Below are 25,811 nucleotides of genomic sequence, written 5' to 3'. Positions count from 1 at the left end.
ACACTAGGTGTCCCTTTATATCAGCCGTGCACCTTTATGGTGTAAATACAGCCTATCTACCAATTGGATCAATATAAAAGGTCCGCCGAATTAGTGTTGATACTGCAAGGAGACGTATTGTGTGAAAAGAAATGTAAGATGTTGTTCAATGGCTGATATATTAATGATCCACGTCACGTTTCCAGTGTTGGCGGCAGTTCCTCATGTTTGTCTAGAAGTCTTCTCATCAGGGCTCTATAAATACCGAAACTACGGCAGATATGTAATATTTAATGCAACCGAACCGTGTATTTACAATGCCGTTATGTGATGACTTTCAAAGAGAAAAGAAAGTACACTCGGAATAAAGTGTTTTCGGTCTGTTTTCCGGGTATTTGTTAATGACGATGTGCTGTGAGATGTGAGACTGGAATTGCACAGGGGGAAATAACGTAGGCCTATCTTTAGATGCGGATTTTGTTAAACTAATATGTTTGCGCTGTGGACCAACACTATACTTTGACGGGGTAGGGGGGTAGCAATAAAGATAACACCATTAAACAGTTACACAACATAACAGAAATAATATCGATAGCAGCGTCCCTAGCAACCACCTTGGTAACAATGAAAACGTTGTATAGACACCATTTCCTGAAGTAATCTTCGTAATAACTAGCAAACTAAGATCATGTACATCCACTGCACACATTATCTGAAATAACAACTCATATTTCTCGCATCAAATGACATCAAAACGCATTTTAATGGCCAAACTAACTTTAAATAGGCATTTTCCACCGAGAATAAACGAAGTTCGGCCATGTTTTTTTCTTCTGCAGGGAGAAATGTGAAGATCACATGACGTAGACGCAGCCATTGGAATGAATGGTGAAAAAAAATGTAGGGATCTTAAAATTTCAGAGGCGTTTTCGTAGAAATACTACGTCCTACGTCGTGGACCAACGAAGTTATTACACGTTTTTTTGTGAGACTGGGTTGCAATACCTGTAAAAATACTCAATTTCAAGTAAAAAGTACGGCAAACGTAAGTACCGTTGAGAAAATGAACTTTAAGTATATGGGGGGAAAGTACTAATTGCAGAAAAATAAAAAAATATTTAAACATTTTTTTATATTTTAAAGTAAAAGCAGCAGATTTTCCCATTTGAGAAGCTAGACTGTCAAATATTTTTGAACCAAAACTAATTAGTTTTCTGTGAATGTGTACCAAAGTACAGCACTAGTATATCGTCACTTTGCACCTCTGCCCAGTGCAGCCTGTCCTTATTATAATCCATGGTCCTGAGGTGAGGGCAGGGTGCAGGGCCTGCAGGTAGCCTGTGTCCGCCAGAGGGCGCTGACACCGCTGCAGAGCGGCTGGAAATCAAAGCAGAAGAAGAGCTCGGAATAACAGCAGCTATCATGTTATTGCTCATCATGTCGGTGTAGAAGGAGAACAAAACCCAGAACAATCATCCTGATCCGAGACGGAGTCTGTACGATGGCGGGAGAGGAGGAGAGGGGGGTGGTCCGGGTCAAAGTCAAGGTAGGAGGATTCAGAAAGAGGAACAAATATTCTGCCAACGTCCGCTAGTTAGCTAGCACCACGTCACCCTGTTTAATTACTACTAGTTTATTAAAAGACTGATTAATGTCGGCTGGATGTGCTGCAGCTCTTTGTCGTGCTGAACGTAGAGATGGACCTGGTGCTGGAGCAGCTTCCGGACAGGCTTTGTGTACCGCAGGGGCTCAGCTTCTCTCCGGTGTCCGCTCTGCTCTCTATGACAGCCGCTGTTCCCAAATATTCTTTCCATCCGCTCATTCTGGCTGTTCTATAACTGTAACAGCCGAGTGATGATTGACCCGCTGACAGTGATCTATCAGAACTCGGTATCAAGGACTAATGCTCCTCCTCACAGCAGGGAACCTACCACTGACGCCTCTGCCTGCTCAGCACTGCCTGACGTCACCTGCAGCTGCTGTTTCAACATGTTACTCAAGTGGGAAACATGTTGGCATCTAAATACTTAAAGTAGCGGACAGTTAAAGTAGTCGTTGTGCAGATTGGTCCATTTCAGAATAATATATATGATATGTTTTATAATGATTGATCATGAAAGTGTTCTCAAAGCTGGTGAAGGTGCAGCTAGTCTGAATGGCTTTGTAGACTGCAGGGTAGCTGGTGGATTTACTCCAGGTGGAACTAAAGTCTGATTCAACACTTGGTTATATTTACCATCATTCATCCACATCTGTAAAGTAACTAAGGTGTTAAATACATGTAGTGGATTAGAAGTACATGATTTACTGAAACGGAACCACATGTGAACCAAACATAGAATAATGCACTCCGTCGTTGTTTCGCGGCAGGTTGTGGATCATCTCCAATTGTAGTGGAGTAGAAATAAGAAGTAGCATAAATGGTAAAGTACAAGTATCTCAAAATTGTACTTAAGTACAGCACTTGAGTACTTAGTTACTTCCCAACTCTGCTAAACTCATATTTGTTGTTTCATTGCTTTATTATATGTGGTAAAATCTGTTGTTTTGTTATTATCATAGAGTAGGAACACACTGCTCTCTCAATAGCTATGTGTTGTGTATACTTCTTACTACAGCTGGACAATAATGAAATAGTATCCGGTATTAGTTTAACATAGGACTGGGCAATTTAGGATATCATTTGATGTAATATCATTTAAAGATTGCAGTATTGTTTTAACATCCCTGCTCAGTGCAATGCTTTTAACAAGGTATTCTTAATCAGACTGCTTTGTGTGTGTTACCATGCAACATCGTATAGTCAGTGGCTAGCAGGACATGTATACATGTTCTCTATGATTTCACCCGACTGGTAGGTTCATGTTGCACTTCTTAATAATAGAACATATTGAGTACTTTGAGTGGTTGCAAAGACTAGAAAGGCACCGTAAATGCAATCCAGTTCCATTTATTTTACATACACTAATTATGAATTGAATGACCAGAAAACAAGCTATAATATTGTTGTCAAAGTTTTCTATAAAGAATTAGACAACAGTCCCTCGTCAGATATCTCTTACCCCATCAGCCCGCTCCACGGTGAACAGTCAGCACACGCTGATTGTGTCCTGCACTGGAACAGGACACGGGGCAAGAGACAACACTTCAGATATCAGCAAACGTCTCCTTGTTGTTGACGACGGGCACTGTTGTTGTTTCCTAACTGCAGAACATGGCACATGTTGTTCTCCCCAAAGTGTCATGATGTTTTGATGTTATGCTTTCAGAAATGTGATCAGGTGCTTCCTGTGGAATTCCGCTCCTTTGCTGTAGACCCTCAGATTACATCACTGGAGGTCCTTCAGCACATTCTGATCCGAGCCTTTGATTTGAACGGGTAAGAGTCCTCCCCTGCCTCAGCTGCTACACAGACACATTACGCGTGTCAGCATTTTTCTTCCTGTTTGTCTTCCAAACTAGGAAGCGGAACTTTGGGATCAGCTACCTGTCCCGGGACTGGAGCGGCGCTGAAATGTATCTGTCTCTGCTGTCCGATGGGGACCTGGATGCTGCGTTCGTCAGTTCAGCCAAACCAGTTCTGCAGCTCAAGATGGACATCAAGCCTTTAGAAGAAAGTAAGACGTCCAGTGTGTCCCCGAAGCAGGCCTCGAGACAAGAAGATCAAATATAACAGATAACAGTGTGTTTAAATGTTGCATAGTCCTCATGCACCCTGTGAAGGAATCTAAAATGAAGACTTGAATGAAGTCAAAATTTGTCTCAATGAATTCCCATTTAAAGGTAGACTGTGTAAGATCTGGCAGAATGAAAATGTACACTATTATTTAAAGTGACTACAATGATCAACAGAATGTGAGGAGATTACAGTGTTGACGGTATGTCAAAGAAGTGCACGGCATCAGCATGCTAACTGACGCTCTTGTTTCACCATGTGTTCCCCTGGAGGGGAGAGTGACTGGACGTAGCGCAGAGGAGGAAGAGGTTCTGTATAACTACCTGACTGACTGTCTGGTGCAGCCAGACACTTCCCTAAGCTCAGCGAAGAACATCACGGGGTTAAGGAGAGATGTGTGTTTAAGCTGTGGGAGCACTACCATGTTCTGTTGGACTACTAAAGGCTGATCTACATAGTAGATACTCTGCCTGGTACTGATCATGGAGAATTGATTCGTCATTACTTAGGTTGGAATTGAAATAAAAAAGCAAAGTTAAAGATTGAATAATATCTGAATGAATAATACATGCATAAGTTGTTAGGCCTACACATCTAGTGCTGTGTATCACACTGTGACATGCTGACTTTGTTTCAAGTCATTTCACAGCCCTTAGCCTAAGGTCCAGGATCCTCCTTTTGGCTTAACATGGTGTGAAAGTGCAAACATATAAGCACTTAATCAAGACGTACTTAACCTTCAACATGATCTGTTGGTTGTTTCATAATGCACTTTAATGCTTACACTAAAAGTCTTAAATGGGCTTGAGTTGGGAACCTATTCTTCGAATGAGGAATATGACGGAGAGTTGGCGCCAGAATAGATCATGTGTTGTGCTTTGTGTTCACCTGCAGGTCCAGTGATGGAGGACTGGGACATCATCAGCCCCAAAGACGTGATTGGCTTTAGAGCAGCTCCTCCCAGAGAGGACCCGCACACTGGCGTCTGCAGCCCTCCCCCTCACCCAGTCTCTGCTGACCAGGTCCAGCTGCTCAGCCTTCCTATACAGTCTCTTGTCGTGCGTCTGGATGTGTGCTATGTGTTGTGTGTGCAATGTGTTTGTGTGTGTGCTATGTGTTGTGTGTGTGCGTTCACCGCTTTGTTATCACATCAGATTCAACCTGACTGTCATTACACGGAGTACAAGTTCTGGGACACCGAACTGCGGTTTACATCCAACCAGAAGGGCGAAACATTAGCTTCGTGCAGATCGATCGTTAGTATAGTGTAAATATATACATCTGACATTATTTACATCACGTACAGTTTAAGGCACTGTAACATGGCCTGTTGCAGCGCTCACACAGGGTCAGGGGTATGTGTCGTTGATGTTGGCAAGCCTGTTCCTCGTCATTCGTAATCTAAACGTCAATCCATTGTTACACGCATCCACAGGGGAAGTCATTTTGTAACCACCACGCTTTAGAATTGCCATTGCTTTGTTTGTGGTTTGCGCACAACCACAAGGCCTCTTCCACCTTCGCTCCTCTGCCAGGGTCTTTTCTCTGATGCCTGGTTCTGTGTGTTCAGGTGGGCCGCACCCTGTCGAAGGTACAGCAGGCGTTCAGCTGGGCGTACGGGGAGGAGATCAAGCCTTTCAAGCCCCCCCTGAGCGACGCAGAGTTTCACAGTTACCTGAACGGGCAGGGCCAGCTGAGCCGCCCCGAGGAGCTGCGGCTGCGCATCTACCATGGGGGGGTGGAGCCTTCCCTGCGCAAGGTGCAGCACACATGTTTCAAATCTCATGTCCTAAATAAACAGGGTTGGGTGTTCAATATATTCATATAAGGTGTGTTTATTTAGATTCTGCCTGTCAAATACGGTTCTTATTCGGTGCTAGAACTTATTCTTGGCATTGTATATCAGTAAGACGGGAAACAACCATGTGTTGGGTAGAACCCACCTTTCATTTGGTAGATTAAGGCTGTTTGTCATAAATGAGGATTACATCTCTAAATATGTACACTTCCCCCAAAGAGATAACCCCAGACATGTTTCTCTGTGTCTTCTACCAACAAAACTGAAAACAAATGAACTTTCATTTGTACTTAATGTCTGTGCCAGGTGGTCTGGCGGTACCTGCTGAACGTCTACCCTGACGGGCTGAGCGGACAGGAGAGGATGGACTACATGAAGAGGAAGACGAGGGAGTACGACCAGCTGAAGAGGGAGTGGACCGCGCGGGTCAGCTACGAGGACCTGGAGTTCATCCGAGGGAACGTTCTGAAGGACGTGCTGAGGACGGACCGGGCTCACCCCTACTATGCCGGCTCAGAGGACAGCCCCCACCTCACCGCCCTCACCGACCTGCTCACCACCTTCGCCATCACACATCCACAGGTGGGTGCACATCAATCGGGTTGGATAGCAAGAATAAATGTGAATACTCTTTATTTTATTTAACTAATACTAACACAAGACACAGAACCAAGCAGAACACAGAAGCCAAATCACATCGTGTTTCCACAGTTGAGGTTATATATCAAATGTGGCGTATTAAATCATCATTTCCAATCTCTTAATGTGGAGGTTTCCAAAGAGTGGGAGATAACCAGAGAGCAGGTTGGATTTGAAGTATGCATACAGGTGTTCTAAAAACAACATCAACACTGCTCATTGACCTGAGGCCTGTACTACGAATCCATTTCAACAGACCCTGGATGTGTTTGAGTTACCCGGCTGAGCGGTAACTCGAGCTAGGGTTCCTCTGTCCGGCTGAGTGCGCGGTCACATGAAAGGGGCGGGGTTAGCAACATTTGACCAATCTCAAACATGGAGAAGCGCACTGACAGCGCAGCGTCATACTTCCAGAATGAAAAGTCAACTATAATATTAGACACATGAAGGCGTTAAACTTTAAACAGGACTTAAACACTTGATCAGGATCAAAGCCTCAGAGCCCGGGTGCACATAGTTACTCAGATGAGTACCAGCAGACGGCGTTTGGTACTCAGCCCACACCAAGCGTGGTCCTCCTCAGTGTCTCCTTCACTGTGCTCTATTCACATGAAGATGATGAAGATGCACCTCCCTGTCTCTTTTAAGCCTCCGATTTGCTTTCTCCAAAACGTGTTGCCAAAACGGTGACTTGAGTCATATCTGATTTCAGATGTGGGAAGTTACGAAGTACACTTCTTCAAGTACTCTACTTATATGATATTTGTACTTTACTTGACTTTGATCTAATGTGTAAAACTAGCTGCACCTCCACCAGCTCTGAGAACACCTTCATGATCAATCATTATAGAACATATCAGATATATTATTCTGACATGGACCAATCTGCACAACGACTACTTTCCACTTTTGGTCCTTCAACTATATTTTGATGAGAATACTTTTCTAATTTTACTTGAGTTTGAATGCAGGACTTTTACTGTAACAGAGTAACACTCTGGTACTTCTACTTTTACTCAAGAACAAGATCTGAGTACTTCTTCACCTCTGTCTGATTTCAAACTCTTCCACCCTGAGGAGGTGTGCAGCTGTGTGCTTCACTCACCTTGTTGTGAAGCAACCTGCAGCAGCTGACCACAGAGCGTGCACGTTGTGATCAGCTGATGCAGCGCAGTGCTCCAGTGTGTGCGCGGGGCACAGAGGGTGCTCAGGGGAGTCTCCCTCTGCAGCCAGTTGGCAGAGTTTTGGCACCATTCTGTTAACCCCGTCTGCACACGGCACCAACTCTGTCGTCCGGTGCTCTGAGCCTCTGCCTCCTGGAAGCTTCACAGGTCCGCGGGTCATGTCCTGGCGGCTCGGCCGGCTCCAGGTCAGTCAGTCACAGGAAGTCAGAAGAGTTTTAGCAGGGAGCGAAGCGGCAACGTAGCTGCTTAATGTCTTTGTTTTGTTGACATGTCTCGTCGTTTACTCCATTGACTGTTGACGAGAAACACGTGTATACGAAATATGTGTTTTGTTTTGAGGTACGCAAAGGCGCGTAGTGACACAAGGGACGTTACGCAATTCAGATTGTTGCCGTGCATGCGTACCAGCTACGTGCACCCCTGCAGAGCTGCAGCTGCAAGGGGAACACAGCTGGAACAGAACAAGTGTTGGAATGCGTCCATCAACAGTTGACACCTGTTGACACACCGTCTGACTTTCATTACCTCTGACTCAGTGTTTCCTCAACTTAATGTGCTGTTAAAATAATGCTTCTGCATCCAGTCTGTGACGCTGAGAGTGCTGCACGGCCAGACACGCTCAGGGACTCGGATCAGGACATATGATACATTATGAAGTGATATAAATGATAATGGGACACATCGACGTCTGCACTCACAGTGCCGCGGACTGTGGGCTGCGTAGGCCTAATGTGACTCTGATCCGGGTACTGATGTTGTGGCAGATATTTAAGAGCTTTCTTAACGCTAATGTTCTAATAGTCAGACTGCTCTGAAGATGGAGGTGATGTTCTGTTCATGTTCACGTTCACACAGTCGGTTGATGTTTGCCGGCCGTCTTTGCTGCAACGGCAATTCTATTTCGTCCCGTCTCGTTTTGGTTGGAACGTATGATCTAGATCAGGGGTCTCCAACCTTTCTTCTTCTGAGAGCGACTTTGATCAAATGAAAGTGGCCAAGAGCTACTTGCATCACATCGCTTACATTTATTCACATAGCCCTCATCAGTTGAATTAAGCTTTACTTTTGTACACGTGTGAAATTGCAATACCTAAAGCTTATCACAAATCTTAACTTCAAGGTCCAAGAAAACGAACATAGGAATATACACTGAAGGTTCACATAAATGTCCTTAATCACCGCCTGGCATGTGGCGCGGCATGGAGTCCACCAGGTGCATGCTGGGCCCACTTAGGTTCACTCTAACGGAGTCATTTCCATGTTCATCAGTCATCATGTCAGAAAGAGCTGCTTCACAAAGGCATGCAGAACAGAGCCACATAAAGCAGACGTGTTCAGTGCAGCTTGGCGATGTTCTGAGAGCTTTCTGGAGGCTCCAGACATGTTGTGAGTTTTGCTGAGATTTAAGCTGAACATGACTTTGGAGATTTATAACCTCCATCTCCACAGGATTGACACTGAACAGTTCAGCCTTCTTCTTCTTCTTCTTCTTCTTCTTCTTCTTCTTCTTCTTCTTCTTCTTCTTCTGCTTCTTCTTCTTCTTCTTCTTCTTCGTCTTCTTCTTCTTCTTCTTCTTCTTCTTCTTCTTCTTCACATGAAATTATAAATCAATTGTAAAGGTCTAGCCTCCCTAGTATATCTGTGTGTGAAGTTGTTCCATCCTCAAAAACAAAAAGCTAATGCTTCTGCAGTCGAGCTGCAGCTTCAAGCCACGGCCTTCTGTTAAGAAAGGACACTGAATGCCCTGAATGAGGCATGACACACCAGGAGTAGTGTGCATGTGGGTGCACACTTATTCTCTGTCTTACTGTTGCATGAATCTCATGAATGCATGAGACTAAGTTAGCTTCATCATCTCAATCAGTGATTAAGTGAATAATAAAGTTTCCATCGGGTCACTGTCAGCCTGTCACTCATTATTTTCAGGGCGGGGCTTGGAGGAACGGAGGAAACGGTGATCGCGGAAGCTTTTTTCCTGCCTTCAAACTTTACACACTATGTATGAACTGAAAATAGCAAGAGGACAGTCATACTCTGCAATCCAAGACTTGATGAAATCCACCAAAAACCTGACATGACGCATGCGTGCGATGGACATATCCAGTGCTAAAGCACCGCCTCTGGCGGTCATCCGGGACTCACAGAACCGTAGTTACAGACGTAACTATCATTTTTCTGTATTTCCTTTCTCCTGTAATATGACTTGATAGCTTTAAACTCTGCACACTGAGCTCTGATTGGTCCGCAGGCGGTGCTTTCACCGAGTTGATCTCTTATCCTTGAACCTAACTTGCTCCGGACCAGGCTAGCCGCTCAGCATCAGTTACCATGGAGATCTAGCCCGGTAAGGAGTGAACCAGCGTCGTAGTACAGGCCTCTGGTCAGCAGTTTGAGCTGTAACACACATTCCACATCGCTGAGTCATAACTGACACTCAAAGCCCCACACATAGATATAACACTCCTTATTTGGTTATGTGTGTGTTTTACCCTGCCATGTGAATCCTGTAACGTCATGCCATGTCATGTCTCGCTTCACTACAGTACACGGAACAGTTTCTTTCTTTTCTTTAGTAATAGAAGAAGTTAATAAAACCAAGATGGGCCGTGTAGTGGAAATGACTAGACTGGATTACATCAATAAAAGCTCTATATAAGTGATGATATTAATACAGGAATATGAGATATGATAATTATAACAAAAATCCAATCAATGCAGATTGTTGTCAACTGAACGTCATCACATGCAGTGCTGCAGTGACAGGAGGAAAAAGACAAGGCATGGTGTCATTGACTCTGAAGGACACGACTACCTTGTTTCCCAAATCAATGTAAATGACGTATTAAGGAAAATCAGTATAAAATCTATCGTGAATACGTATTTGACAGTTAACATGTAACTGTATGTTAAAGAGGGCCCTCTCGTCCTGTTTGGGGGTGTTCCTCTCCCGTAGTGTTCTACAGGTCTCTGTGCATGGCTAATGGCGCGTTTCCACTGTAGGCCTCGCTCGGCCTCGCTCGGGTTGGTTAGGCCTTATCAGAGCCATAGAGAGATAAGAGTTACGACACTCCCATAGACCTCCGTTGTAAAAAATGGTGGCGCCTACTTCCGGGGTATGGACATCGAAATAGTTCAACATATTGTCATTTGGGCGTTGGACCTCATTCACTTACATTACGGCGCGTCGATTAGTTCCAGAGGTAAGTTGCTGAAATATCGAACTCTTTTGAATTGTCAACTGTCTATATTGTATCAGAGGCCCTTTATGATGCTTATACTGGTCTTCATTTGTATATGCACAGCGTCATTATCTATACTTTATCTTGGTTATTACAACCCATTTTGCTAGCATTGCCTGCTAGTTAGCTAGCGCGACTTCCTCAGCTTTGAAGGTAAGATTTCAGTAATGAATCGCTAGCAGCTTATATATCAATGATGCTGGGTAACTAACGACAGGATTAGATTGATTATGTGTTTTTATTGTTATTTTGGTTTTTAATCTGCTGAACCTGACCGTGTCAGCCATCCTTAGTCGATTTTTCTGTATGATATAACTTAACTGCTAGCACAGTGGCGTTTGTGATAATATTTCATTGCATTTTGGGATATACTAACATTTCATTATGTGACATGTTGACTGTACTTAGTTTTTTTTGTACTGTTTCCGTGTTAACTTATCTGTACTGTACAACTAGCCTAGCGCTACTTTTTAATGCTTTGATGGCATGCTAGGATAAGATTCCTTTGTGTTGTAATATACACACTAGTTTAATGATTGTTCTGCAAAGGTATTATTCAGTCTTAAAATATATAGCCTACTGAACAGGCGACTCTACAGCAGTGAATGAAGGGTGAGCCTAAAAACATGGTCCATGCATCCAGAAATGTTTATTTTTAACAAAATTAGCACTTTTTTTTATTCAGCCTCATATGTCAGCCTCATATGGCTGCTGCTGCTGCTGCTGGAGGAGGAGGGGGCTGCTGCTGCTGAGGAGAGGGGCTGCTGCTGCTGCTGGAGAGGGGGGCTGCTGCTGCTGGAGGAGGTTGTGCTGCTGCTGCTGCTGGAGGAGGGGGCTGCTGCTGGAGGAGGGGGCTGCTGCTGCTGGAGGAGGGGGCTGCTGCTGAAGGAGGGGGCTGCTGCTGGAGGAGGGGGCTGCTGCTGCTGGAGGAGGGGGCTGCTGCTGAAGGAGGGGGCTGCTGCTGGAGGAGGGGGCTGCTGCTGGAGGAGGGGCTGGCTGCTGCTGCTGCTGAGGAGGGGGCTGCTGCTGCTGCTGGAGGAGGGGGCTGCTGCTGCTGGAGGAGGGGGCTGCTGCTGCTGCTGGAGGAGGGGGCTGCTGCTGCTGGAGGAGGGGGCTGCTGCTGCTGGAGGAGGGGGCTGCTGCTGCTGGAGGAGGGGGCTGCTGCTGGAGGAGGGGGCTGCTGCTGGAGGAAGAGGAGCTGGAGGCTGCTGATGGAGGACCGGGGAATGGAGATGCCAAGTACATCGATGGCAACGAGTAAGGTGTTTGGCAGTGGCCTAGATGTTATGACCTTCGGTGCAGAGGTCTGTTGGGTCTTCTTTGCCTTCTTACTCTGACTCTTGCTGCCAAGATACCCTTTATGTTATCCTTCCTCTCAGCCCTGATGCACTTGATGCAATCCCTTAACCTCAGCCCTGATGTAATGTTGAGAGTAATTTGTTCTTCATGGTCATGGCATGAGGCAGGTTGCTGTCCAGCAACATGGCTTCTTGTCCAGCTGTGACACTGCATTTGAGGACTCCATGAGGGGATCGCTCGTCCTCACACGGAGCAGCTGCTCCACGTTCTGAACAAGGGTGAAAACCTCATCTGATGGACAGGTAAAGTGCACCCCTTTTCAATTATTTTAATACCAGCAGACCAGCTCTCTCAATTATATCCTGTAGTGCCACAACAGAACCTTAGTGGTATTGCTTTTTTCACGGTGTCTTTCCCCCACGTATCCCACCTCTTTTCTGATTGCCCAAGTGCTCTAATTTGGTCTGTGTTGAAGATTTTTGAAACTTTAGATTAATCAAATTGTGTTTTGTTTTTAATGCAGAATGTATCCTCTTCCGGTTACCCAGAAGCCCTCTCTGCTCTCTTTCTTAGTAACCTCTCCCTCTCAGTTGCCTCATTAAGATCCTCCACGTGAGCCGGTCACAACTGGCCCTTGGCAGTCTGGTCCCTGGAGCACCTGACCCTGGCAAACTGGCCTCTTCATAGCTGACCCCCTGACTGACCTGGCTCCTGGTACACTGATCTCTGGTAAGGTGGCCTCTTATTGTCTGCCCCTGACATACTGGCCCCTGGCAGTCTGCTGACACCTGTCTCACTCTCTCTGTCTGTCCCTTTCATTCCCTTGGAACTCCAACCTCAACCAATCTCCTGAATCTCTGTAACAATAACAAGGCAATGGCTGTTATATGTGTATGCTGCCTTTACATGTGCACCTATTGTCATGTAAGGGTACACTACACTCCTATAGTGACATTCATCTAAGTTCGTCTATTGGCAATGTTACAGTATGAAGAAATCTGTAGATGATGTACATGTGGTATATGAGTCTTCAGAGAGTCCCTGAACCCTGGTAGCTTTGAAGCTGTATAGTCTGAAGGTTGCATTAGGAGTGTAGTCTATCCTTGAATGATATAACATGGGAAACATTGTTAGCTTCATATATCATACCAATGTTTGATGTGCAGTAATAGGTGTGGTCATTATTCCTGACAGCTGGAGGCATACTCCTTGACGTGGAATTTTCTCCTTTTCGGTTTAGAGGCCGATGTATAAATACTGTTGGAACAAGCATCTGGCCTCAACCTCAAATTTCCTCCTGATTTGTTGCCAATATATTGGTCGTCTTCAAAGTGTACCTGTGGGTAGGTAGGTTGATCAGTTTCCCCTGCACACTTCAAATGTCATTGAAGAGTCATAATTCTCTACACTTGGAAATATGATGCCCTTTAAAATGTTAACAAGTCACGTCACCTCTGTGAACATTACTTACATGACAGAGTTTTCTGCTGTTGTTGTCCTCTGTCAGACACAGGTTTTGTCTGTTGACCATTGCCATCCATCTCTTCCTTCGCTCTACGTCCTTAGGAAGCCATACATCCGGAACCCCTTCTCGGATCGATTAGAGCACCCAAATGCTATGTATGACAACTGATCTATTAAAATGCAATATAAACGAAAGTGCCATAATATTTATTGTGCAAACATTTTAACATGAATATTGCTATGTCCTCTGTTCAGTCTGCTCCCAACGGTATTCTCTCCCCTTATTCACCACTGTTCCTATTCTTGCTCTGCTTCTTAGGGCCCAGGAAACAGATGAAGAGGATGTCCCTTTCACAAAGAACCTTCTTGTTTTTTTCAAAATGATTAGGCCCCTGGATGCCCGAGACTAGAGTTCTGTATTGCTTTTTTGTAAATAGTTGCTTTTTTGCAAATAGTTGTTTGTAAATATTTGTAAAATGCCCCCACCCACAATTGTTGTTCGCACAATTATGCTTGTGCGAACAACAATTGTGGGTGGGTGCTTATTGTGCTGCAGACGTTGAAGGACCTGAGTCTCCTGAGGAAATACAGGTGAAAGGTGAGGAGAGGTCATCGCTTGGAAGGTTTTATATCCTGTGGTGTCTCAACAGAACTTAATATGAATTGCTTTATTGTCTCGTCGCTGGATCGCCTCCCCCTGGCAAAGTGGCCTCGTCATTTTAATTTGCATTGTTGACAAACCTGTTTGTGTTGCTCTGTTGAACCATGGTTCAACAGGAGCTTCTGTAAATAGTTTTGTAAATAGTTTGAATATTTATCATAGTATCATTTTCAGTCTCCCACTCTCTCAATTTAATTTATCGTTTCTTTGCCCCACCATATGTGTTGTTGTCCAAGGGCACTAATTGGGTCTGTGTTGAAGATTGTTTTACACTTTAGATTAATCAAAATTGTGTTTTTTGGCTGAATTAATCTTTTTCTGTTGAACCCTAACCCTCTTTGTTCTCATTCATTTGACTTTGTTTTGTTCTAACACATTTTCCATACACTGTTCTTAATAAGTAATAGGCTACCAAGCTTTCCGTTGTCACCCTGCCTCTCCAAATGCAAAACTGTCAATAAAAAGTATGCAATAATGCAATTACAGCTGAGAAAGTACTTGGGTGTGTGTGTTTTTTTAATATATATTTACCATTCAATAACGCAATGCTGCTGTCTGTCCGTCCCATAGAAGAACATGACAGCGCAGCGCAGCTATCCTACGGACGTGACTGCCCTGGCAGTGACAGCAACATAGCCTGCGTGTGCTGCCACACTTTCCCCTCAAAATATCGTTAAATAACGAAACTTGTAAATATTGCCAATCCATACAAAGTGTAACCACAATCATGTAAATATGAAAGCAATCTTTAAAAAATAACAGCGTTGGTTTAATCTATGACTATTTTGACTATGTTTGTGCTGTTTTTGCCATAGAGAAGCATTGCCACGGAAGTGCGTTTTGAACTATCCCGGCATACATAAACCACGTGACCGGCTGGCGGCGACATCAAAGAGTGTCGTAACTCTTATCTCTCTATGGCTCTGGGCCTTATTAGGCCCGGCTCACTTTAATGCTGCGCTTCCATTACAGTTTAGGAACTGGGGTAGTTACTATAGTAACGCAGTGTAGGCGGAGCCGTGACGTCATCTTCAATAAGACCCCAGAAAAACAACACAGCCGTTAGCTGTTAGCCCTCAGAGCTCACAGCTCCTCAGATCTGTTCAGAAACTAGACAGAAGTTAAACGAGTACAAACCACAGACTGCCTGAGTCATGGAGAATACAGTCGCTGCTTTATTTATGTCTGTCGCTGTGAGTGTGGACGGTCGGAGCATATATAACGTTAGCTTAGCCGATCTCCATTTAGAAAACACGCATTTTAAAAGGGTTTTCGCCTGCCGTCTGTCTGCAGACTCAAAGCATTCATTCATGGTGTTTACTAACCGGTATCAGTATGTTGTTACTTCGGCATCATTTAGAAACGTGTATTACAATTAAATCACGGTCACATATGTTCATCTTGTTGTAGTTGTCGCCCCCTTGCCAGCGATTCTCTCTCTAGTTTAGCATGCTCAGCCCGACTCAGCCTGGTTGTTCCTGGCCCTAGAACCACGATTTAGTCGGGCCAGAAAAAAGGTGAAAAAGTCGCCCCGGGCCAAAACTAGGCCAAGTGGAAACGCAACCAAAAACGGGCCCCGCACGGCTCGGCACGCTTAAAGCGAGCGACCCGCTGCAGTGGAAACGCGCCATAAGATCCCCGTGTTCACTCCCACACACATGAATGGATCATAGAGGTTTGATTGTCGTGGTTTTAAATGTATACATATTTTAAAGCATAGGAAGGTGTCTATCTTTGAGTTAAAAATACTTTGGAACTTTCTTTCTTAGTTTTAATGAAAGTCTTAATGAATAAAATCATGCAGAAGTGTGTATGATGGAACTGCAGACAGTCTGTGACGCTGTGCTTGTTGTGTTTCAGATCTCATACTGTCAAGGAATGAGCGATATCGCCTCCCCGATACTCGCGGTGATGGACAATGAGGCACATGCGTTCATTTGCTTCTGTGGCATCATGAAGCGCTTGGAAGGAAACTTCCGGCCTGACGGGCAGCTCATGTCTGTGAAGTTCCAGCACCTCAAGGTGCTGCTTCAGTACTCGGACCCTGAGTTCTACTCGTACCTGGTGTCCAGGGGGGCCGACGACCTGTTCTTCTGCTACCGCTGGCTGCTGCTGGAGCTCAAGCGGGAGTTTGCATTTGAGGACGCTCTGAGGATGCTGGAGGTGACCTGGAGCTCCCTGCCCCCGGACCCTCCTGAGACCGAAGTGGAGCTTATTGGACCGCCTGTGGAGACCAATGTGAATGTAGAGATGTCCTGCGGAGACGAGGAGAAGAGGGTGCAGACCTGCCGGGGAGAAGATGGGGAACAGAAGGAGAAGCAACGCAGACGGCACATGCTGAGGCCTTCACGAGGAGAGGACGTGAGCAGAGATGCTGTCCTCGCAGAACAAGGAGGTCAAAGAGCAACGGGAAGCGAGGACCACGAGTGTGATGTCTCCCCAGGGACAAAGGGAGAAGCAGCTTCGCAGGCTGCAGCTCTGGAAAGGCAGACGAGCTTCGGGGAGTTTAAATACTATACTGCCCGAAATGAAGACAGCTTTCACATGGAGGATGGGGAGCCGGGTCTGGGGTCTCCAGACTCAGTGACAAGCGACCCAAGGCGCCGGTCCACAGTGGAGAGTGAGGACGACCCGGGAGAGAGAACTCCTCTCATAAGAAGCTGTTCCTCTCCAGCATCATCACCTCCTCTCCTTCCTAGTGGCCTGCACATGTGGAAACCCGGCCCCTCGGCCGCTCTCGCGTCTCCAGCGTCTCCCTCCAGCTGGCCAGGTGCTTCTCCAGACTCTCCTCCAAACTCCACAGCCAATGGGAGTCACAGTCTAACTAGAACTCTCACTAAAGTACTCACCTCCTCCGCCCAGCTGCTCAGCAGCACAGGGGTTATGTCCCCCTCCCCGTCCACTGTAAGGAACGCGTCTCCATCCCACGCTCACAACCGCTTTCTGCTCTCTTCGCCCACTCTGTTCTTTGGGAGAGGCTCCTCCCCCAACAGGTCGTGCTCCAACAACCTCCCTTCCCCAGGCCACAGATCCCCCAGCCATACAGCCAACATGAGCACCAGCATCAAACCATGTTCCCTGCCGCCCCCCCAGGAGTTTGGCAAAGGAAACCCCTTCATGCTCTTCCTGTCCCTGTCCATCTTGCTGGAGCACCGAGACCACATCATCAAGAACAACTTTGACTACAACGAGCTGGCCATGCACTTCGACCGCCTGGTGCGGCGCCACAACCTGAGCCGGGTGCTGCAGCGGGCCAAGGCGCTGTTCGCAGACTACCTGCAGAGCGAGGTGTGGGACTCAGAGGAGGGGGACGAGGTGAGCTTGGACTCCCCCACTACCGCCCCACAAGGTCTCTCCCCCACCTTCTCCTCCAGGCCCATTTACAGCCACCTAGCGTCTCCTCAATCACCCAACTCAACCTATAACCTCGCGACCACCATTCCCTCCCCAGCAGCTGAGGTGGCCCTCCCCCCCGCCACCTCAGTCCACCATGAACCGCTGGCCTCCCATCCGTAGGGCCCTGCTCAGCAGACTTTGGCCCATTGGAGGCAGACATCTGTTTTTAGACGGCCATCACATTGAATTGGCCATCGAGGATGCTTGAATACATACTGTATATTCCCTATGTCTATCATCATTGTGATATTACATTTGATTAGCCATGTTACTGTGTGTCCTAACAGTGGAAAGACAGGTCAGCTTCTCACTTCTGATAGGCTGCCGCTGCCTGAGACTTTGACCATGGGGTCAGGACTGAGGTTTCCCAGAACAGAGAAGAGTTTCTCTCCTTGGTGCATTCAGCCTGAGTTGCCCTTTTTATCAACTTTGTTTACAAGATGTTGTTATGTCTAACAAGCCACACAAGTGTCTTAACTAAAGTTGTATTAGTTATTAACTTAAGGGAACATTCAGATTCTGATTGGTTGTCAGTTTTCACAACGGGAAGTGATGACAACACTTGGATCCAAGACAAGGCCAGGACACGTGCTGTACTTACCTTATACCTGACCTGTCACCATGTACCTTAAAGGATGCACCCTCATTACACGTAGAGAGGAACTGTTGCCGAGAACAGAACTGACACTTACCAGATGGAACAGATGCACGACCGCAGGTTGCTCCTCTAAGAGTACTGAGCAGTAACATGTGACCAAACGAGGTCATGATGACGTCACCAGGTGTGTTCACATTTGACAGCATTTAAACCTCTGCAGTGATGCCACGGATTGCAATCTGGCTAAAGTGTAGCATACTTGAACAGCTCAACCTATACAGAGATGTAGAGTGGCACTGCTCTGAACCATTGACAGCAAAGAGGAGAGGAACCTCTGGCCAGAGGAGGGACGTAATGTCTACAGCCTTAAGCACACACGTGTCAGGCTGAGGGAGGCAACACGTGTTTGGCTCCACATGATTACTGATGAAGAACTACACACATCTGTAATAACAGTGTACTGAAGGAAAGCTAGACCTCCTCTTGGTTCTGCTCTCAGTGATGGAAACTCAAGCCAATCACAAGTCCACTCAGAGAACTAGCCTTCCTATTGGCTGACTTTAGATGACTGTGCACATCCGTAGTTGAAAGCCTGAAGAATATCCTGAAAGAAGCAGAGGCAACAAGTCTCTGCACTACATCCACACTAAACAGAGTCAGACGATGCTGGCTCAGCTCTTCAGAGATGGAGACCACATGCTGCCAACACTGTAGCCTCGGCTCAAGCCACATTTTCGGAGTGGCGTGACTGCTTCCAAAGTTAGAAGGTACAGTTGGATCCAGAAGCCCTTGGGCAGGATGACTAAAACGGCCATTTCGTGAACTAAGGAAACATTCATGCTAATCCTGACTTTTATAAACGTACTTCATTGTTATTAAGAGATGGGGGCGGAGACATTGGTAAGACATGCCTGAAAGGGCTGGAGACCCTGCTGAGCTCCAGGTCAGGTGAGAGGCTCCCTCTCACAGCCAGGCTGGAGACCCCGCTGAGCTCCAGGTCAGGTGAGAGGCTCCCTCTCACAGCCAGGCTGGAGACCCTGCTGAGCTCCAGGTCAGGTGAGAGGCTCCCTCTCACAGCCAGGCTGGAGACCCCGCTGAGCTCCAGGTCAGGTGAGAGGCTCCCTCTCACAGCCAGGCTGGAGACCCCGCTGAGCTCCAGGTCAGGTGAGAGGCTCCCTCTCACAGCCAGGCTGGAGACCCTGCTGAGCTCCAGGTCAGGTGAGAGGCTCCCTCTCACAGCCAGGCTGGAGACCCTGCTGAGCTCCAGGTCAGATGAGAGGCTCCCTCTCACAGACAGGCTGGAGACCCTGCTGAGCTCCAGGTCAGGTGAGAGGCTCCCTCTCACAGCCAGGCTGGAGACCCTGCTGAGCTCCAGGTCAGGTGAGAGGCTCCCTCTCACAGCCAGGCTGGAGACCCTGCTGAGCTCCAGGTCAGATGAGAGGCTCCCTCTCACAGACAGGCTGGAGACCCCGCTGAGCTCCAGGTCAGGTGAGAGGCTCCCTCTTACAGCCAGGCTGGAGACCACGGGTTTGTAAGAGAAAGGCCTCATCACAACCTGCTGAGTGAAAGGCCAGCATGGAGAGATGTGGTGATGCTGAAATGCAATATGGGAAATGGTGGATTCAGTGTATTTTTGGAACTTGACTTAAAGTCTCTGCTGCTTCTATTTTTAACATTGTTGATCAAATATGTCTCTCACTTTCAGCCAATGTGATCAAAGTGCAGTACTCCATCACGTCTTTCAGATGTGGAGCCTGAAGCTGTGTGCCAGTGTTGGGTTGTATTTGGCCTCGCTCCAAAGTGCTGTTGCATCTGGACTCGATGGAATAGAAGGAGAACCAGAGAAATGAGTCACACCAGAATAATGTTGCTTTACACCACGTATAGATTCCCATACCGTTTATGTTAAATGATGTAGTGTATATGATCGAAAAATAAATGATTGTGTCTAGAGCTGAACGATTAATCGATTTGAAATGGAAATCGCGATTTGAAATGATGCGATTATCAAATCGCAAAGCCTGCGATTTTTTTTAACATTTATTTATTTTTTGTTCTTCTTGTGTGTCAGTCATCCACACCAATCAGAAGTGCTGTGCTCCACGTGTACCAGCCATTGTTAACCAATCAGAAGTGCTGTGCTCCACGTGTACCAGCCATTGTTAACCAATCAGAAGTGCTGTGCTCCACGTGTACCAGCCATTGTTAACCAATCAGAAGTGCTGTGCTCCACGTGTACCAGCCATTGTTAACCAATCAGAAGTGCTGTGCTCCACATGTACCAGCCATTGTTAACCAATCAGAAGTGCTGTGCTCCACATGTACCAGCCATTGTTAACCAATCAGAAGTGGCCCATGATGGCAGGTGATTGGATCAAGTGCTTTTGAAAGTGCGTGCCCTTTCCAGATGGCTTCCAATGGAGCTCTAGATGGTTCGGTGAAACAAAGCACCTGAGTCAGGTCAGTGATGCTCCATCACGTGTTTCTATCACAGGGTGAACCTTAAACTGAAGCTTGACTTTAAAGCCACCCAAAGGAAGTTTCATGTAGGTTTATTTCTTTCACTCGTAGCTCTGGTTGCGGGGTGCTAGAGACGGGAGCACGTTGATGTGACCTTCCTAGCCGGAGATATGGCCGCATTTTACAATAAACTTCCGTTGGGTCGCTTAAAAAGAATATCGCAAATGGAATCGCAATATTTGTCAGAAAAATCGCAATTTGATTTTTTTTCCTCTTTAACCTGTCCTCTTTAACCTGTCCTCTTTAACCTGTCCTCTTTAACCTGTCCTCTTTAACCGGTCCTCTTTAACCGGTCCTCTTTAACCTGTCCTCTTTAACCTGTCCTCTTTAACCTGTCCTCTTTAACCGGTCATCTTTAAGCTGTCATCTTTAACCTGTCCTCTTTAACCCTCATCTGTTTGCCATGGAGCGGATATCCTCTAAATCAGGGATGGGCAAATGGCGGCCCGCGGGCATGCGGCCCCCACCTCCTCTTTTTGCGGCCCTCAGATTAATTTATAAATAACGTATTTAATTAAAAAATAAAAATTATTTTTATTTTTCTTAATTTAAATGTTTACTTGTAGTACTGATACCGTCCACTAGACTCCTAGTTACGTCGAGAGCTGCGTCGATGATTTAAAATACCGCGAAATAATCTGTGACGCATTTGTGTGTATTGTGTTTGTTTCCCGGGTAAACCCTCACAAGAAACACCGGCTGTTGTTGTGCCTGCTGTGACGTTAAGTTGCCTCTTGTAATTATGCTGTTACAAGCTTAAAAGTTATTTTTATCATCTGAATTTGGTGAAACAAGTTTAATATTCTTAAAACCAAGACTTTGTTTATTTGAAATCAGATGAAAACTAACTGTCACGGACCCTGCCGTTATCTATGATTACTACGCTTTTCATTCATAATGTCAGCGGGAGGGAGGGGGAGGAACAGCAGAGTGCGGGCTGACGGGTGTCTGTGTGGAGACTCCCCTTATTGTGGAGTAAGGGGAATGCAGAGACTGGCTACAAGTGTCTTAGGTTCAAGTTAGACAACTAATGTCTGGGTTAGTGTTCATGACTTCATGTGTATGTCATCTAATGGTTCATCTCAATACACACACATTTTCCGTGCTTTCCAATAGTTTAAAATAGTTGTATTCCACTGTTTAATAACCTGTTCAATACAAACATGCCACTTGTAAAAATGAAATAACATTTCTGATATTTGTTTAGCGAGCTTATTAGAGGATGTTCCCATTTTTTGGGGATGTTCCCTTTGATTGTAAAATGTCAATGAAGATGTCAGACTTAGTATATTTGTTAATAATTACATACAACACATGGAATTTGTGTGTGTGTGTGTTCCAACTGAATCTGCGGCCCCCTGGTGGCCAGTGCATCAATGATGTGGCCCCCACCAGCATCAAAGTTGCCCATCCCTGCTCTAAATGACTTTCTGCTTCATTAAAGGTGCACAGTGTAGTTCCAAGCCCCCGGTAGTATTCCACCTCTACTACAGGGTTTGTACAATCAGCCATCTGTAGTGGCTTGGCACATTCTGAGTATTCTAAATTCATTATTTAGTCAGTCAATGAGCAAATATACACAAATGCTTGAATTACAACTTCAGTGTCAATCACGTGATGCCATTTTTTATCATTGACTTCCATGGAGAAAGAGCATCTGTAACGCCGCATATCGCTCCTTTTACGTACGTCCACTTTCAAATTGAAACATGTAAATAGCTCTTATTTAAATCATTATGAGTTATCAATCCTCCTCTTTATTTGACTTTAAAATCAGCTGTGATGGAAAGTAGCAGCTTGCAGTCGGGTTTGACCAAAGGCTGTGTCTGGCTGCGGGGCTCTGACTGACCCTGATGGATTTGAAGAGTGCGACTGGAAGACAGATAAGGACATATCGCAGCACGTAACCAGATGCCATACTACATGATTCTTAATGTCCCGTTGACTCTCCGGAAGCTTTCTGCCTCTCTTATTGTTCCTAATTAATACAAATAGTTCTCATTCTAAATCAAAATCATACAAATATGAAAAAAAGTACTTGAGTTAAGTTACAAATATAACACACTCTAAATGATATACTGGCGTCGTCTGTGGACCTGTTTGCTCTGTAGGCAGACTGCAGGGGTCCAGAGAGTCAGGGAGGGAGGAGGTGAGGAAGGTTTTGACTAGCCGCTCAAAGCACTTCGTGATGATGGAGGTGAGTGCTGCTGGGCGGTAGTCGTTGAGGCTGCTGGGTTTATTCCTTTGGGGACAGGAACGATGGTGGAGTGTGACGCACGTGGGGACGACAGACCGCAGCAGGGACGACAGACCGGACTACAGACCGCAGCAGGGACGACAGACCGCAGCAGGGACGACAGACCGGACTACAGACCGCAGCAGGGACGACAGACCGCAGCAGGGACGACAGACCGGACTACAGACCGGAGCAGGGACGACAGACCGGACTACAGACCGCAGCAGGGACGACAGACCGCAGCAGGGACGACAGACCGCAGCAGGGACGACAGACCGGACGACAGACCGCAGCAGGGACTACAGACCGCAGCAGGGACGACAGACCGGACGACAGACCGCAGCAGGGACGACAGACCGCAGCAGGGACGACAGACCGCAGCAGGGACGACAGACCGGACGACAGACCGCAGCAGGGACGACAGACCGCAGCAGGGACGACAGACCGCAGCAGGGACGACAGACCGGACTACAGACCGCAGCAGGGACGACAGACCGGACGACAGACCGCAGCAGGGACGACAGACCGCAGCAGGGACGACAGACCGGACTACAGACCGCAGCAGGGACGACAGACCGCAGCAGGGACGACAGACCGCAGCAGGGACGACAGACCGGACGACAGACCGCAGCAGGGACGACAGACCGCAGCAGGGACGACAGACCGGACTACAGACCGGAGCAGGGACGACAGACCGGACTACAGACCGCAGCAGGGACGACAGACCGCAGCAGGGACGACAGACCGGACTACAGACCGGACTACAGACCGCAGCAGGGACGACAGACCGCAGCAGGGACGACAGACCGGACGACAGACCGCAGCAGGGACGACAGACCGCAGCAGGGACGACAGACCGCAGCAGGGACGACAGACCGGACGACAGACCGGACTACAGACCGCAGCAGGGACGACAGACCGCAGCAGGGACGACAGACCGCAGCAGGGACGACAGACCGGACGACAGACCGCAGCAGGGACGACAGACCGCAGCAGGGACGACAGACCGGACTACAGACCGTAGCAGGGACGACAGACCGGACGACAGACCGCAGCAGGGACGACAGACCGTAGCAGGGACGACAGACCGGACTACAGACCGCAGCAGGGACGACAGACCGCAGCAGGGACGACAGACCGGACTACAGACCGGAGCAGGGACGACAGACCGGACTACAGACCGCAGCAGGGACGACAGACCGCAGCAGGGACGACAGACCGCAGCAGGGACGACAGACCGCAGCAGGGACGACAGACCGGACGACAGACCGCAGCAGGGACGACAGACCGGACGACAGACCGCAGCAGGGACGACAGACCGCAGCAGGGACGACAGACCGCAGCAGGGACGACAGACCGGACTACAGACCGCAGCAGGGACGACAGACCGTAGCAGGGACGACAGACCGTAGCAGGGACGACAGACCGGACTACAGACCGCAGCAGGGACTACAGACCGCAGCAGGGACGACAAACCGCAGCAGGGACGACAGACCGCAGCAGGGACGACAGACCGTAGCAGGGACGACAGACCGGACTACAGACCGCAGCAGGGACGACAGACCGCAGCAGGGACGACAGACCGTAGCAGGGACGACAGACCGGACTACAGACCGCAGCAGGGACGACAGACCGCAGCAGGGACGACAGACCGGACTACAGACCGCAGCAGGGACTACAGACCGCAGCAGGGACGACAGACCGCAGCAGGGACGACAGACCGCAGCAGGGACGACAGACCGCAGCAGGGACGACAGACCGCAGCAGGGACGACAGACCGGACGACAGACCGCAGCAGGGACGACAGACCGCAGCAGGGACGACAGACCGGACGACAGACCGGACTACAGACCGCAGCAGGGACGACAGACCGCAGCAGGGACGACAGACCGGACGACAGACCGCAGCAGGGACGACAGACCGCAGCAGGGACGACAGACCGGACTACAGACCGTAGCAGGGACGACAGACCGGACGACAGACCGCAGCAGGGACGACAGACCGTAGCAGGGACGACAGACCGGACTACAGACCGCAGCAGGGACGACAGACCGTAGCAGGGACGACAGACCGGACTACAGACCGTAGCAGGGACGACAGACCGGACGACAGACCGCAGCAGGGACGACAGACCGTAGCAGGGACGACAGACCGGACTACAGACCGCAGCAGGGACGACAGACCGTAGCAGGGACGACAGACCGGACTACAGACCGCAGCAGGGACGACAGACCGCAGCAGGGACGACAGACCGGACTACAGACCGGAGCAGGGACGACAGACCGGACTACAGACCGCAGCAGGGACGACAGACCGCAGCAGGGACTACAGACCGCAGCAGGGACGACAGACCGCAGCAGGGACGACAGACCGCAGCAGGGACGACAGACCGCAGCAGGGACGACAGACCGGACGACAGACCGCAGCAGGGACGACAGACCGGACGACAGACCGCAGCAGGGACGACAGACCGCAGCAGGGACGACAGACCGCAGCAGGGACGACAGACCGGACTACAGACCGCAGCAGGGACGACAGACCGGACTACAGACCGCAGCAGGGACGACAGACCGTAGCAGGGACGACAGACCGGACTACAGACCGCAGCAGGGACTACAGACCGCAGCAGGGACGACAAACCGCAGCAGGGACGACAGACCGTAGCAGGGACGACAGACCGGACTACAGACCGCAGCAGGGACGACAGACCGCAGCAGGGACGACAGACCGTAGCAGGGACGACAGACCGGACTACAGACCGCAGCAGGGACGACAGACCGCAGCAGGGACGACAGACCGGACTACAGACCGCAGCAGGGACGACAGACCGGACTACAGACCGCAGCAGGGACTACAGACCGCAGCAGGGACGACAGACCGCAGCAGGGACGACAGACCGCAGCAGGGACGACAGACCGGACGACAGACCGCAGCAGGGACGACAGACCGTAGCAGGGACGACAGACCGGACTACAGACCGCAGCAGGGACGACAGACCGCAGCAGGGACGACAGACCGGACTACAGACCGGAGCAGGGACGACAGACCGGACTACAGACCGCAGCAGGGACGACAGACCGCAGCAGGGACTACAGACCGCAGCAGGGACGACAGACCGCAGC

The 25,811-nt window shown here is 48.3% G+C and overlaps 1 protein-coding gene and 1 long non-coding RNA gene across 3 annotated transcripts; both read left to right on the top strand.

The window, feature by feature from the left end:
• The first annotated feature begins 1,465 nt into the window (after window positions 1-1,465).
• tbc1d25 (TBC1 domain family, member 25) lies at window positions 1,466-17,467 on the top strand. The gene is given in 8 exon segments (XM_034085021.2): window positions 1,466-1,525; window positions 3,249-3,358; window positions 3,442-3,596; window positions 4,550-4,599; window positions 4,601-4,674; window positions 5,222-5,414; window positions 5,760-6,035; window positions 15,800-17,467. Coding segments are annotated over 8 exon segments (2,559 nt in total). The 5' UTR covers window positions 1,466-1,480; the 3' UTR covers window positions 17,456-17,467.
• On the top strand, window positions 13,127-13,647 carry LOC117447982 (uncharacterized). 2 transcript variants are annotated; one of them, XR_004552302.2, is made up of 3 exons: window positions 13,127-13,161; window positions 13,322-13,434; window positions 13,598-13,647. It is a non-coding gene; the product is annotated as an uncharacterized lncRNA (long non-coding RNA). The 2 variants fall into 2 exon arrangements; XR_011643335.1 differs by lacking the exon at window positions 13,127-13,161 and having other exon boundaries at window positions 13,243-13,434.
• Window positions 17,468-25,811: the final 8,344 nt, after the last annotated feature.

Source organism: Pseudochaenichthys georgianus, chromosome 6 (genome assembly GCF_902827115.2).
Source record: "Pseudochaenichthys georgianus chromosome 6, fPseGeo1.2, whole genome shotgun sequence".
Taxonomy (NCBI): domain Eukaryota; kingdom Metazoa; phylum Chordata; class Actinopteri; order Perciformes; family Channichthyidae; genus Pseudochaenichthys; species Pseudochaenichthys georgianus.
Note: the sequence above shows the minus strand (reverse complement) of the source record. Positions and strands in the feature narration are given on the sequence as shown.